This window comes from Delphinapterus leucas, chromosome 1 (genome assembly GCF_059928025.1).
Source record: "Delphinapterus leucas isolate spDelLeu-1000000601 "Yukka" chromosome 1, BTC_Dleu_Yukka2, whole genome shotgun sequence".
In the NCBI taxonomy this organism is placed as follows: Eukaryota; Metazoa; Chordata; class Mammalia; order Artiodactyla; family Monodontidae; genus Delphinapterus; species Delphinapterus leucas.
In genome coordinates, this window is record NC_143129.1 from 82,741,895 (window position 1) to 82,758,366 (window position 16,472).

General features: G+C 41.4%; 1 protein-coding gene across 4 annotated transcripts in view; it reads left to right on the forward strand.

Moving 5' to 3' along the window:
* OTUD7B (OTU deubiquitinase 7B) overlaps positions 1 to 16,472 on the forward strand; it is a 54,158-nt gene that overhangs the window by 19,284 nt on the left and 18,402 nt on the right. For all 4 annotated transcript variants that reach the window (XM_022564125.3, XM_022564122.2, XM_022564121.2 and 1 more), the window contains 2 exons: positions 11,603 to 11,752; positions 15,635 to 15,823. In XM_022564125.3, coding sequence (XP_022419833.2) covers positions 11,668 to 11,752; positions 15,635 to 15,823 — 274 coding nt within the window. In that variant the 5' untranslated portion in view covers positions 11,603 to 11,667. The remainder of the gene's footprint in view (positions 1 to 11,602; positions 11,753 to 15,634; positions 15,824 to 16,472) is intronic.

Here is a 16,472-nt window from a genome sequence, read left to right on the forward strand (position 1 = left end):
TATAGCCAGGAAAGATGGAACAGTGGAACTTGCAGGTGGAGAATTAAAAAAAATAATAATAGTAATAAAAAGTGTCTTTCTTTGAACTGAATTATATCATTTTATAAAAGGCAGATTTTATTTTCTAATTGAGGCTTTTATAAAAATTAGTAGTTGTATGCTGAAGGAAGTTAATTTATCAGAAGGAATTTACAAAGTGAATTAATTTCCTGTGGATAACTAATCTCAGATAGGATAGTAATTGGAATTTTTTTCCCTTCTGCTATTTCTTCCCTTGAATGGAAGTTCTGTAATTGACAGTGAAATGACCAGTAGTTAGGAATCAAGAAGGGGAGAGAAGGTTGTCAGCTACTGAATATTTGAGGGTTGATTCTAGAGAAATAGTGTGTTTTGCTATTAGACTAGCCTCTGTTGATTTGTAGTATTTATTTTTCTCTCATGTCGAAAGTTCAGGGCTTCCCTGGTGGCGCAGTGGTTGAGAGTCCACCTGCCGATGCAGGGGACACGGGTTCGTGCCCCGGTCCGGGAAGATCCCACATGCCACGGAGCTGCTAGACCCATGAGCATGGCACTGAGCCTGCGCGTCCGGAGCCTGTGCTCCGCAAGGCGAGAGGCCACAACAGTGAGAGGCCCGCATACTGCAAAAAAAAAAAAAAAAGTTCAGTAATGAGAATATTTTTTTAAATAAATTTATGTATTTATATATTTTTTATTTTTAGCTGCATTGGGTCTTCATTGCTGTGCGGGCTTTCTCTAGTTGCGGCGAGCAGGGGCTACTCTTTGTTGTGGTGCACGGGCTTTACATTGTGGTGGCTTCTCTTGTTGAGCACGGGCTCTAGGTGCACAGGCTTCAGTAGTTGTGGCATGTGGGCTCAGTAGTTGTGGCTCGTGGGCTCTAGAGCATAGGCTCAGTAGTTATGGCACACCAGCTTAGTTGCTCTGCAGCATGTGGGATCTTCCTGGACCAGGCTTGAACCCATGTCCCCTGCACTGGCAGGAGGATTCTTAACCACTGTGCCACCAGGTAAGTCCTATTTTTAAGGGCTCAGTAGAACTTTTGTTTTTACACGCTATTCTTTTTTTTTTTTGTGGTACGTGGGCCTCTCACTGCTGTGGCCTCTCTGGTTGTGGAGCACAGGCTCCGGACGTGCAGGCTCAGCGGCCGTGGCTCACGGGGCCCAGCTGCTCCGCGGCATGTGGGATCTTCCTGGACCGGGGCAGGAACCTGTGTCCCCTGCATCAGCAGGCGGACTCTCAACCACTGCGCCACTAGGGAAGCCCTACAGGCTATTCTTTTAAAAGTTGAACTTACTGAGAATCAAACCTTGGGCTATCCTTGACCTTAGCTGAAAGGAAAAAGAAAAAATTCATTGTGTGTGGCAAATAGACATACTGGTCTGGATCTAAAAAAAAATAAACATTAACATGGTTTCTGTTTCTATTCAAGTTACTCTTGTGCCAATATTATAATAATAGACTTTCTCTGTGACTGTCTCTGCCCTTATTTTTCCAAAGGTCACTTCCATTGTACAAGCCTTCCAAATTATTAAATTTCCCAAATAACTGTAATCCAGGGAGCCTTTTATCAGTAGCACTGAAAAGACAAATACCAGTTCATAAGGAGTTCTCTGTGAACTTCTGTCTCATTTGTATATTAGCATTTGGCTATTTATGGGATTTGTCTCTTAGAAATTTATTTTGCTGTTTGTAGCCCGATAAAAACTAGAAACTTTTGAAAAGAAATAGTTAAATCTTGTTCTGACTCATACACATACCAGTTGTAGTGATAAAGTCCAGGGGCCAATTCTTGAGTCCTTACTGGTGTGTATACACAATAGCATTGTTTTGGGAGTGGTAAATTATATGATCAGGCTAAGTTTTTTTCTCTTGAGTTTGTTTTTGGGGGAGAAAATAGACATTCCCCAAGTATACACTGTAGTGGAGGTAGAAAACATCTCAGAATTGTGCAGGGTGAGTAGGATTATTCCTTCCAATAATCCAAAAAATAGACATTGTGCATGAGATTAGGTGAATATTATAGAGTCTTTGCATCTGGAATGAGGAGAGTAGTAAGGTGGGGAGATAGGGCTGGTAGATTAAGGCATTAGAATTTCGGTCAATATGTGTGAAATTGCTGTTCCTGGAGATTTGGGGATGAAGGAGCTATTTAGCTATGTCTGTACCTCTAGGAGAGGACAGACATTTTTCTTTTGCTCTTTTTTTTGAGGGACCATCCGGTAGAAGATGCAACTAAGGGAGTTCCCTTTACGACGTTTTCTTGAGGACTTGAGGAGTTGAAAGACACTGGAATGGGAGTGATAGAGCATGTACAATGTGTATGTGTTAAGACTGTGCCTTGGAAACAGTTGTAGGACTGGAGGGTTTGTTTGGAGAAGTAGGGGGAGCTTCTGAAGGAGAGATACAGAGGCTGTGTTGGGCACACAGTGGAGTGAGGCAGAGCGCGTGGGAGGGAATTAGGCAAGAAAGCAAATGACATTTTTTGAGGACTTACTGTGTGCTAGGCACTGCCCTAAAGGCTTTTCATATCTTAAGTTATTTAATCCTAACAAGAGGTCTGAAGTGTAGGCATTTCCCCCAATTGAACATGAAGGAACAGAGGCACAAAACAGTCATATTACTTACCCATGATTGCACCACCGTTACTAGTAGATCAGGGATTTGAACCTAGATCTGTCTGAATCCAGAGCCTATTCTCTCTCTCCAGGTGGAGTTGAAAGGAGTTGAAGCAGTGAGGGTGGACTTTCACATGGTGGACTGCCTGTGTTTCCTCAGTCCTCCTCCCTGGACTAAGTGTGATTTAGTGCAAGTGTCTGGTCTTGGGAGTCAGATTGGCTGGACTCATAAAGATTCTGGTTCTACCACTTTATAAAACTGTATAACCTTGGGTAGATTATCTAACCTTTGTGAGCTTTAACATCTCCATCTATAATATGGAGTTAACAATACAGACAAACCTCTAAGAGTTGTTTGGAAGTTTAAATGAAAACAATGTCTAAAACTTTAACACATATTACTTCTTTTCCTTCTTTTTTTCCATTTAGACCCATCTTATTATCTCTGGGTTATAACATTTAGTGATATATAGGTCTCTTTAGTATGGAACTCGGTCAATTCTTTTTTTTCTAAGAAGGTTATATTCTGTTTCTTTCACTTGGAAGGATGTATATTAACTAAAAACAATCTGCCAAGACAGTCTTTCATCTCTCCCGCCCACCTAGTCAAGAATTGTGTGAAAGTCTAAGGGTTTCTGTCCCTCCTCTTTCTCCCTGTCTGGATTCCTTGGGACTGACATCATAGACGTGGAGGAGTTGCTGACCTTTGAAAATTCTTGACAGTCTTGAATGTTGTGGTTTTCCAGTGAGTTTGGGGAGGAGTTGGAGAGTACTCAGACACAGCTGTAATGCATCACTGGGACCAGGAGAGTGGGTATAGTGTGAGAATGTGGACACTTTGGGGAATGTTGTAGATGGGAGAATGTAGGGTCAGTAGTTTCTCACGCATTTTAACATAGCTGTATTATCTACAGTCGGTATTTAATTTTAAGTCACTTTTCTCTGTTACTAAGTAGTTGGGCACTCGGATCATGCAGACTGGTTTTAATATTAGTCTGAGCTAAACGTTTAGGGAGAGAAATCTGTTGCAAATAAGATCATATTACAATCTTAAGCAAATGTATTTGAGATGAGCAGCGTTTACAACACTGTAAACACTTTGAGATGACTTGCCTGTTTACAACACTGATTATCTGATTATCGACAATACTGTTTTGTGTGTGTGTGTGTAGTGGGATACTGTACAAGTAGAATTCAGTTCATCTGAACAAAAATTGAGTACCTCCCAGGTGCTTGGATGCTAGGAATACAGGATGAACAAGACAAGATTCCTGCCCTCAAATTACTCATGGTTTAGTGGGGAGACAGACATGTAAATAAACACAAATACTGTGCAGTGTGATAAAGAATACGATAGAGCTAGAGTACAAGATGTAACACCAAGGAGGAAGCAGGCACTTTAACTTGAGAAGCCAGGGAAGGTTTTGTAGATGAGGTAATACTTAAGTTAGCCTTAAAGAAGAAATAAAAATTCACCTGCTAGGCCAGGAGTCGTTCCAGGCAGAGGGAACAACATTCACAAAGGAACTGAAATGTGAATCACGTAGTGTATGCTTGGGGAACTACCAGTACAAGGAGGGGAATGATGGGAGGTAGATAAGGCTGGAGGGTTAGGTAGAGCTAGATCATGAAGGGCCTCGTTTGCCATGTATAGGAATTTGGATATTAAGCTTTAGTCACTGACGATCCAATAAAGAATTCAGAGCAGTGGGATATAATACTATCATATTTGTATTTTAGATTGATCAGCCTCTACAAGCGACCATTGTGAAAAGTGGCTGGAGAGAGGAAGAGGGAGAAATTAGGAAGCTACTTACTGGGGTCCAGGTTATGAACATCTGAAGGTGTTGGATGGATTTGAGAATTTTTTAAGGTTAAAATTAGTAAACCTTAATAAAGGACTATTTGTGAGCGAGGATAAGGCACAAGAGAAATCCAGGGTGGTTCCCAGGCTTGTGACCTGAGTGATAGGAGGGATGGTGGTACCGCTTGTAGAATAGGCAATACCAGAAGAAGAATAGCTTGAAAGGGTGGGGGACAGAGATAGAGAATGGGCTTATTTTTTTCATGTGCTGAGCTTGAAGTGCCTGTGGGATTCCTGGGTGAGTTGGAAAGAGTTGGAGACTGTGAATGCATTTTTTAAAATGAATGAATGAATTAATTAATTTTTGGCTGCGTTGAGTCTTCGTTGCTGCGCACGGCCTTTCTCTAGTTGCGTTGAGTGGGGGCTACTCTTCGTTGCGGTGTGTGGGCTTCTCATTGTGGTGGCTTCTCTTGTTGTGGAGCATGGGCTCTAGGCGCACGGGCTTCAGTAGTTGCAGCACGCGGACTCAGTAGTTGTGGCTTGTGGGCTCTAGAGTATGGGCTCAGTAGTTGTGGCTCATGGGCTCTAGAGTACAGGCTCAGTAGTTGTGGCACATGGGCTTAGTTGCTCCACGGCATGTGGGATCTTCCTGGACCAGGACTTGAGCACCACTGCACCACCAGGGAAGTCCCTACAAAGATACTTTAGATAAGCAGCAAGGAGGATGGTGATGATCTTATCTATAAGACAGTGGTGCCGTTGTCTTTCTATAGAAGCCCATTTTAATAGGTCGAGGACTGACCATAAGGTGAGAAAGTAGCATCAGTGACTGTAGTCTAATTTAAGGAGTTTTGCAGGGAAGAAGAGAATAGCAGCCAGCAGGTAGGGCAGAGGAGGAAGCCTGAAGGAACTCCTTTTGCTTCGTTTCATTATTTTTTCTGTGAAGTCAGAGGGAAGGTCATCTACCAGGAGTAAGGGAAGTAATAAGGTTTTGGTGGGAGGCTCAGGGAGAATGGCAAAGGTGTGGGGTAGTAGCTGAGAAGACTGGTTAGGTACCAAAGTCAAGCAAAAGACTGCAGTGTTTCACTGAAAGGAATGAGATGGAACACCATATATCTGTAGTCACTTTGCTCTGTAGTATTATGTGATCTTGTCTTGTGCAGTAGCCCTATTTAGTAGCAGAGAAGTTGAATGTGGGGTCCATCCAGGTTGGGCCAATGAAATGGAAGGATAAGGATAGGTTTTTACAGGAAAATAAAGTCATCACTCATTGTGTTCATGTTCAGGTAGGTAAGAAGGAACAAAGTGGAATCTATCTGTTTTTCTCAGTCTTCTCCGCTCTCATCCTAGTCTAGCTCACCATCATCTCTTTTCCAGCAGTTTTCTAAACAAGTCTCCCTAAATCCACTTGTGTTCCCTACAAACTATTCGCACTGCAACCAGGATGATCTTTTAATGATTTAAATCTGATCATGTCCTATCCCTGCCTACAACCCTTCAAAGCCTTCTCATTACTTTTAGGATAAAATCTCAATCTTCATTAGGGTCCACTAGGCTCTTTCTTTTTTTTTTTTTTTTTTTTTCCCGGTACGCGGGCCTCCCACTGTTGTGGCCTCTCCCACTGCGGAGCACAGGCTCCAGACGCGCAGGCTCAGCGGCCATGGCTCACGGGCCCAGCCGCTCCGCGGCATGTGGGATCTTCCCGGACCGGGGCACGAACCTGCGTCCCCTGCATCGGCAGGCGGACTCTCAACCACTGCGCCACCAGGGAAGCCCTAGGCCCTTTCTTCATCCTCATTTTGCACCATTTTCACTTCTGTGTTCCTCCTTGCCACAGAACATAGATATGTTTCCTCTGCTAAGAGCATTCTTTCTTTCTTAGTTTGTCTCCAATGCCTACTCGTTTGTCAGTCCTTAGGTGTAATGTCACTTTCTTGGGAAAGCTTTTCCTGACTCCCTATAGGCTATAACACCCCTCCCCCCAATATTTTTCCCTATTATGATTATAATTGTGAAATTTTGTGGGTTTTTTCCTCCATACTGGAACCTTTGTGAGGATAGAGATTATGTCTAGTTCATGGTTGTGTTCCTAGTCCTGACCGTAGTGCTTGACACAGAGTAGGCACTCAATGAATTTTTGTTGAATTAATGAATAAGGTGGTTAAGGAATTGGATGTCTTAGTCTGAGGTGAGGATGTCTTGAGGTGAGGTAGCAGGTTTAGTAGTAAGGAAAAGCTGGAGGGAGATGAGGTTGTAGACAGAGTAAGATGTTGGGAGTTGAAGATTTAGAGGTGGAATGGTTTCAGGGCATGGCAGGGTCCAGGACTGAGTTGTTGAAGTGGAGATGGAGGTCTTTGCATTTGATGAGATTATGAAACTCTAAGGCAGAAATGTTGGATGGATTATGCAGGTGGGTGTTGAAATTGCTCAGGAAGGTGGTAGGCTTTGAACTGAGGAAGACATAAGGCAGGTGTCTAAGTCATTAATAAACACTGAGAGATAGGCACAGCCCTTTCCTATGGTGAAAGAATTGAATGGATAAGAATCAGTGCAGTTCTGGGAATCAGTAATGACTTAGTCCCTAGGGAAGCAGCATGGTACAGTAGAGAGAGCATGTGTTCAAGATATCTGGGTTCAGACTTTGGGTAACCCACCTGACTTTTCAAACCTTATACCTTTCTCTACTTGTAAACTGGGAATAATAAGCCTGCTCTAGGGGTTTTGTTGTTATTGAATAAGATAGTGTTTTTGAAAGTGCTTACTTAATATTAACTTGTTAGTTTTTATTCTTGATTGCTGTCATCACTTCAAGAGGGCATGAAAGTGTGGAAGTAGGGATGAGAGGCAAAGATAGCAGCAGAAGTGAATTTTGAACAAGGTACATGACTTCATTTATTCCACTTGTTGAGTTTGTACTGTAGGGTCAGCATAAACATTTATGAATGAATACAGGTAAAAGCAAGTATTGATATAAGGAAGAATTTTGTAAAAGAAAAAAAAAGGCACTGGCTGGCTTATGATAACATTGCAGTGTTGACCTACAACACATTTTTATGGAAAGAAATGCTTTATCTGTTCCTTTTCCATGAAAATTCCATCATTCCTGGGAGTAGATTTTATTGTTCTAGAGAAGAGATCAAGGACCATTATGTGAGAGAGAGAGGGGGCTGGTGATTTAGTTTAAAAAAGCATTTTCTAACAATTAGAACTGTCCAACAATAAAATGGACATTGTGGCAAAGAAATGAGTCTCCATCAGAGCTTGTATTCATGTGGAGACTGGATGATTTATCTGTCAGAGATGTAATAGAAGGATTCTTGCATTGGGGCAGACGTTGGTTTAAATAATCGCTAAAGTCCCACCAATTGGAAGGTTGGAGGATTTTGACTCCAGTTTAGATTTGTCTAAACACCATTCAATCAACAAATATTTGAGTACCTCTTCTGTTTCATTTGAAAGTTTGAAAGCCAGTGTTTTCTTTTTTTTCCTTCCTGTGTGCTGAGAGTCAAGGACTATGAGTCTTAGTTATTGCCTTGGATATTCCCATTTGGAATTTAAGAAGCTCCAGCCAGGTGTTGGTGGTGATGTAACAAAAGCTGCAGTCCTCACCTGTTGGGTGGGGTTAGGGTGGAGTCTATGGCATGCACCTGGAGACATCAAATATAAGAATGGGCTGCCAAGAAGTTTGGTTTAGTGCTTCGAATTTTTGAGCAAGTCATTCTAGATAATGTTGGACCTTGAAATTATTTATTTATTTATTTTTCAGATGACTTACTCAGAATTAATTCTTTTTTTTTTTTGGAAATTATTTTAAAAAAATTTTTTTTTTTTCTTCTGTACGCGGGCCTCTCACTGCTGTGGCCTCTCCTGCTGTGGAGCACAGGCTCCGGACGCGCAGGCTCAGTGGCCATGGCTCAGGGGCCCAGCCGCTCCGCGGCATGTGGGATCCTCCCGGACCGGGGCACGAACCCGTGTCCCCTGCATCGGTAGGCGGACTCTCAACCACTGCGCCACCAGGGAAGCCCTAAAAATATTTTTTTAAAAGAATATCCTACTACATTGACATATGAGGTCTACGATGCCATGACATCGATGGTTTTCATTGGCTTCTCTCACTCAAAAGCCTCTGGCTGGCTGGGAAATTGCCTATAAGCCTGTGGCTTAATCAACTCCTCTCTTCTGCTGAGTACTTTTTGTTGATTGTTATTTGTGTACTTACTGTATATTTCCCACATCCTTTCAGTAAGTTATTAGAGTGGCTTTACCAAGTTCCTTTGCATGTTTTTTTAAGAGAGAAGGTTGAAATTCATTTTGCAGCTGTGCTCTTGGTTTTAGATTATTCATGTGTTTAAGTTATTTGGGCTGCTACCATGCCCTGTGACCTAAGACAGTGACTAAAATGGGCTTGAAGAAGGAATTCTTGTCTGTATTAGAGGAAAGGGAAACCACTCATTCATCTGTGAATTTTGAAGGAATTTAATTCTTAAGTATTTTATCTGAGGAACTAAGTTGTTTAAAAACAACAACATTTTGAATTTGAGGTATCTTAGGCCAAAAGTTCTTTATGTAATGGTAGTCTTTTCTGACAGTTGTGATATTAAAATGGAAGTAAATTAGACATTGATAATATGCAGACCAAAAGAGAATGTAAGGATCATAGTTTCTGAGGCTGTAGTGAACTAAAGAAGTTCATTTTTTAAACCTGGGAAGAATCTTAGAAGTCATTGAATCCAAGTCTAGGATATACAAGAAGCAACTGACACCCTGTAAGTAATTTGACCAAAGTCACCCAGCTAATATATATAAGTGTAGGTAGAACTCTTCTGATACGAGGGTGGTGGAAGTGACAGTATGTTGATGTCTCTTTAGAAAGGAGAGTTTGTAAAACTTTGAGAGATGGATTGGGACTGGGACAGACCATTAGAAATAGTGGGGTGATGTGAAAGATGAAGTACCCTTGAATTTCTCTTCTTTTTATGTTTTTTTAAAAATTTATTTTTGTTTTTATTTATTTATTTTGGGCTGTGTTGGGTCTTCATTGCTGGGTGCGGGCTCTGTCTAGTTGTGGTGAGCAGGGGCTACTCCTCGTTGTGGTGCGCGGGCTTCTCATGGCGGTGGCTTCTCTTGTTGTGGAGCACGGGCTTTAGGTGCGCATGCTTCAGTAGTTGCAGCTTGCAGGCTCAGTAGTTGTGGCTCGCGGGCTCTAGAGTGAAGGCTCAGTAGTTGTGGTGCACAGGCTTAGTTGCTCGGCGGCACGTGGGAACTTCCCGGACCAGGGATTGAACCCATGTACCCTGCATTGGCAGGCGCATTCTTAACCACAGCGCCACCAGGGAAGTCCCACCCTCACATTTCTGATCTTCTGAGTTAAGCCTCAAATTGATTGGTTTGGTGGTGGCTGATGTGGAGGTTCAGTTAGTCACTTAATCATTTATTCATCAGGCGTTTATTGACTGTCGACAGTAATGTAGATGCTGTGCTAGATGTTGCGGCACAAATAGGAATTAAACTTGTCCCTCTGCTCCTGGACCTCTTGTACTCATGGAACAGTACAAGTATATTTTGCCATCTCTCTCCAAAAAAAAAAAAAAAATTTTTACATGAAGTTATTAAGTTAGTGGCCTACCGGTTTTATAACCCACAAATCACTGCTTTTTATTTGCCTTACTATTTCTAAGGAATTTAGATAATTAGGATCTGATCACACCACTAAAGAATCTGTGTCTTGGGGTCAGGGGAGGTATGATGAAAAAGTACCTGAGAATCACCCTTAGAGTTTAGGTTGTTTAGAAGGAGATGCTTCTGAAGAGATAGTCACCGGAGCCACTCTGTTGCCTTTGAGAACTCTACTTTTGGCATTCTGCCAAAGCAGGGGACTGGTGGGTTTGGTGGGGCAGGTATGTGCCTGGTGACTTTACCAACAAGTCCTCTTTTACAGAGAACTGTAAACCTGTCTGAAGTGGCAGATTTTGGTGAGAAGTTGTTTTTCACTCGGTTATTGCTCCCTCCGCTGGGACTGCTAACTTCAGAGGAATGTGGATTGGTGCCAGGCCGACAGGTCAGGGACATAGTTTCTGCCAAAGTCAAGTCTGAAAGAAGCGATCTTTTTCAGGTGAACTTACTTGGTGGTCATTTGTCCTGAGTGGAGAAAGGCATGTTTCCTGGGTTCATGAAGTTAGTGGACAAAGATTGACCTTTGTTATGAACCTTTGGGATCTCTACTCTGCTTTGCATAATCGCAGATTGTTTTATTTTGAGTATTCTTATTTTTAAAAATTTTTTTGGCCGCGCTGCTCGGCTTGTGGGATCTCAGTTCCCCGACCAGGCATCGAACCCATGCCCCCTGCAGTGGAAGCACAGCGTCCTAACCATTGGACCGCCAGGGAAGTCCCTATTTTGATTAAGTTTAGATATCAGTTTGCTCCTCCCATTTCCTCAGCTAGCATCAGAGTACTAGTCAACTCTGAAGTTATTCAGTGTATAGTATTCATTCATTCAGTAAAATGTTTGCCGAGAGCCGTTTGCCAAGCACTGTGCCAAGGGATACATGCTGGGGATACATTAGTGGACAAAACACACAAGCTCTGTACTTTCAGGAAACTTTTATGTTGGAGGAGGAGGCTAGACAGCAACCAACTAAAATAATTTTAGGGTATATCAAGTGCCAAGAAGGAAATAAACAGGTGCTATGTAAGAGAATAATGCAGGTGGGGAATTCTTCAGGGTGGTAGTTTGCTGCTTCCTTCCATTAGTTTGGATAAGCAAACTGATGGCTAGAAATGTAATACTCTAGAAAGGCAGAGGAAGAGCATTATTTGGAGTGGTATTATGGTTTTGTGGTTTATGTAGTAGTTAAGAAATTAATATAGGTGAAGTGGGTGAACTGTATGTAATGGATGGTAACTAGACTTGTGATGGTGATGACTATAGTGTTTATAGATGTTGAACTGTAATGCTAGACACCTGAAACTTACATAATAAAAGGAAAAAAAACTAATGTTAATGAGAAATTAGGAAACTAAATGTTACTCTTTATAATAAATTCTACTGAAATGAATGAGCTAGGATAGTTAGTTTCCCCATTTGGTTAGGAAGCTGCTGAAATTGGGCTATGATCATCCCGTTCCAGTGTAATTTGGGCCTTATGTGTTTATTTCCTCCTCAGGTGGAGGCCTGAATTTTGATCTATGTCCTCCCTACATCAGCTGCCTGAAAGTACTTAATGATCACATGACCCTGGACATGGATGCTGTCCTGTCAGATTTTGTCCGTTCCACAGGAGCAGAGCCAGGGTTGGCCCGAGATCTCCTGGAAGGTAAGGAGTCTTTGGGGGAGAATGAGAAGAGAGAAAATAAGATGTGATATTTATTGTTAGGATGATTTGGAACATTTAAGGTGAACAGAAAGACACTTTGTGTATGGCAGGCCTTACATTTAAGTTACTTCTAATAATCTACTTTGTGTATTACCCACCATAATTTTAAAATGCAAAATTCCCTTTTCACCTTGAATTTTTGGGTAGCTTTCTCCACTGTCAATTTAAGCTCAGGTAATGCAAGTGAAATTTGATATTAGTCCACTAAAACCATAATTTTAGATCTGTAAGACTTCCTTTTTATGTATAAATGATTAGATTTTCATATTTGGGATCATTCATGTTTTTTGTCTTTCCTTCCCTAACTTGTATGGGTCATTCTATATAGAGTGGATTAATTTAATGTTTTCATTTAGCTGCTTTTGTTTACTTATATCTGTATGTATACGTAAGTGTGAATGTTCTAGATTTTAAGGTCCTTTAGGTTTGGCCTCATGTCAGTAGGATTCTTTGTTTGGAGTCATAGTTAACGGATGCTTTTTGGTGAAAATATATAATGACGCAAATAGGTGAGCCTGTGGGGGAAGGAGCAAGTTCTTAGCACACATAGGTAATTTTCTAGGTTGTCAGCCCTTAGTAAGGTGTGGCAATATGACATTTACTTAGGCACCTGTGAGAATAATGTTGGTTTGGAAACGGAAGATCAGGGTTTAAATTCTAGTTTGATAATTCAGTATGGCTTTGCCCTTAACTTGTATTTTCAGTTTCATCTCCCACTACCTTCTCCCACAGTTCCTGTGCTCCAGCCAGGCCTGACCTGTTTCCTTTCCCTGATCATATTAAGTTGTCTCCTAAGTCTGCAGTGTCCTTTCCTCCGTTATTCTCTTGAAATTTTCCTCATCCTTCCGGATTCAGCTCAAATGCCTTCTCTTCCTCTTGTAACATGTGTTGAACACTTCTATGTGTTCAATATGTGTGAGGCACTTGAAATATATTACTTTATTCTCACAACCATTCTGCAAAATAGGTTTTATTATCCCAGTATTACAGCTTAAAAACTGAGGTCCAAGAAGTTAAGTAGGATTTGAACCTAGGCCATCTGGTTTCAGAGTCTGGCTTTTAACAAGTGTGTTACAAGTTAATGCTTGCATGTCGTCTCTCTTTCTCTCACACACACCCGTGTGCACACACACTCATACTATGAAAGAAAAGTTGAGGGTGCTGTGGAAGTTTAAGAGAGAAACCTAATTTGGATATAGAGTTCAGAAAGGCTTTTTCTGAAGAAGTGACATGTGAACTGAACACAGAAGGATGCACAGGAGTAGCAAGACAAAGGGATGTAGCACAGAGTGTTTATGTAAAAAAAAGTAGCTTATACAAGGACCCTGAGGTGGGAGAGAGTTTGGCACTGATAGTGAGCGAGGTAGGAAGAGTAGTACAAGAAAGAGTGGTAGGAAGCTGGTTAGATAAGCAGGAAGCAGAATATGGGGGGCCTTTGTAGGCCATGGTAAGGGTTGTGCATTTCAGTGTATGTTCGGTGGGAAGCTGGTGAAGGATTTTAATCAGGGGAGTGAAATGATTGGGTTTGAGTTTCTGAACAGTGTACTGATAAAAGATATGGAACCGACTGGAAGGTGGCCAGAGATGAAGTGGTAAAATCAGTTAAGAATGTTGCCATAGTTCAGGTGAGAGGTGATGGTGACTTGGACTACAGTGGTAACAGCAGAGTGAGAACTGGGTAGATTTAAGGTATAATTTAGAAAGGGAACCAAAGGACCTGATCCTCATTTTCTGTCTCTATCTTTCTGTCTCTTGCTTTTTCCTTTGAAAGTTAACCCTGGTTGTAGTGTAAAGAACAAATTATAGAGGGAGGGGACTAAGAGTAGAGAGACTAGGGAGCCCCCTCCCAAAAGGCCAGGTGAAAATATGAGGACCTGAATTGGGGTAGTGACAATAAAAATGGACAAGAAAGAATAGATTTGAGAAATGTTTCAAGGGTACAAACCACCTTGAGAACTGAGTAGATAGTGAAGGAAGAGGAGGAGTGGGGTCTGAGGAATGGTGAAGAGCTGAAATGACTGTAGTTTCTGGCCTGGAGGGGTTGTGATGCCATTACTGATTTAGGGACTATAGAAGAAGGAGAAGAAGCAAGCTTTAGGAGGGAAGATGATGGACATTCAGTTTTAGACATGTTGACTGTTAGGAGGACCTGATTTTAAGGACTTTAGCAGACAGTTGGAGATAACTATCCAGTGCTCAAGACAAATCATTTATTCATTCATTGGTTCAGAACAAAAGTCCTCCATTCTTTAACAAATATTTATTGAGTACCTATTATGTACTAGGTTCTAGATGCTTGAACAAAACAAAACAAGCAAAAATCTCTGCCCTTACATTCTAGCCTGAGAGATAGTCAATAAACAATAAACATGATAACCAAGTAAGTTGTAAAGTACATAGTATAAGGTGTTAGGTGCTGTGGAAAATGGTAAGGGGAATGATGAGGTAGGTTGTGAGTTTTAGTTGGGTAGTCAGGGTAGGCCTTATTAAGAGTGTGACATTTGAGCAAATATCTGAAGGAGATGAGGAATTGTGTAGATATATTGGAGAAGGAGCCTTCTAGGCAGTGGGAATAGTTGGTGGAAAGGCTGTAGATGGGAGCAGTCTTAGCACATTTCTGGGAACAGCAAAGAGGCCAGTATGACTGATGCAGAGTGCAGAGTGAGCAAAGGGAGTTGGAGCAAGTGGTGAATCTAATGGCTCAGAAATAAATTCATCTGGCATGGATGATTAATACAGCTTAACTGGAGAATTATAATTATAACAAGAAGCATAACAGCAATGGCAGTAAATACATATATAACACTTTCTGTGTGCCAAGCACTGTTTTAAGTGCTTTCAGTTAATTTAATCTTCTTAACAATCCTATGTATTATCACCTCCACTTTCATAGCCAGGGAAGTTGAAGCACAGAGGAAAGGTTAGAAAAGTAAGCAAGGTCATAGAAAGCCTTGAACGTCAGACAAAGGAGGCTAAACTTTATTCTGTAGGTAGTGGTAAGCCACTAAAAATTTGATTATGGAACTGAAATGATCGGAATTGTGCTGTAGAAAGATTAATCTCATGGGATCCTTTAGAGTAGATTGGAGGTGGGACACTAGGTGATATAGGAATTGAATTAAGGTGGTGACAAATGGAATAGAACAGAAAGAAGTGTGAACAATTATGCAATATGTTATTTATTGACTAATTTAACTGGAGAAAGCAACTGAAAAATCTGCTGTGACAAATCTATCCCTTGGGTGTTTATTTCAGCAGAGTAGTGATTCTTAAATTTGAGGGGAATTAACAATTCCCTTTGATAACCTGATGGCAGCTATCAGCTCTTTCTTTAGAAAAACACACATACCTCTAACTTTGTATACAGTTTCAGGTGGTTTAGGACACCCCAGAGCACATCTAGGCTCAGAACTCTCTGGATCTCAGAATTAGGAGACCTGGGCTTGAGTCCAGCTGAGGCCCTGGTGTGAACTACCCGTGACTTTGGGCAAGTAACTCTACTTCTTTAGGCTTCATTTCCTTTATCTGTAAAATGAGGTTACTAGGTCTCCAAGGGCCCTTTCAGTTCAGAGAAACAAATTCTGTATGCACACAGGGCTTTCTTAGGAAATAGACGATAAGTAAATAAAGAAGTTGTGGTATTCCAGATCGAAGTGTTATGAAGGAAATTAAAGTAGGGGAAGGAAAAGGAGAATGACTGAGGTACACATGAGTATATGCTCGCTGGTTTTGATAAGATGCTTAGAATGATGGTTCTGTATCTTTCCTCAATTTTTCTATACTCTCAGCTCCCAATTCACTTTTTGCTTTGTGTCCTGACAGGAAAGAATTGGGATGTGAGCGCCGCCCTCAGTGATTTTGAACAGCTACGTCAGGTCCATGCTGGGAACCTGCCCCCACCCTTTAGTGAGGGGAGTGGTGGCTCCAGGACCCCTGAGAAAGGGTTTTCTGATAGAGAGTCTACTCGCCCTCCCCGACCCACCCTACAGCGGCAAGATGACATCGTTCAAGGTATTGGGGTGCTGAGGGCTGTTTCCATATGCGGAGCAGAAAGAAAGGGAGGCAGCTGCTGACCAGTCACAGAATTTAGTGATCCTTTAGAGATGATTCCATTCCTCCCCCACCGCCCCAACCAAATGATCAGAGGTGACCTCAGCCTGTCCAGATGCTGGAACCCCTCACTTTCTGCATCTTGAGTGCCATCCTGTATAAATGCCATCTTCAAAGGGATAGAGGAAGAAGAATAACGATCTAATTGTTGAGATAAGGTACACATAAAGATAGAATTCAAAGGATCACTATCATCTACCCCTTTGGAGGATATTTTGTTAATATTTATTAGTATCTGTCAAAATTTTTAAATGCACGTATACTCTATCTCAGCAATTTTGTTTCTAGGAATTTATCATATATGTGTTGTGTGTGTGTGTGTCTGTGTGTGGTGTGTATCCTTTTAAATAAATACATACTTACCTAATTCATAAATAGACACAAAGACATGTAGTGTAAAGCTTGAAAACAACTTTTAATTATCCATTAATAGAGGAGTGGTTAAATAAATTGTAATCATCCATATTATGGAATACTTGGCAGCCATTAGAAAGAATTAAGTAGAACTTGATGTGCTATTTTGGAAAAATCTCTAAAATCTATTGAGAAA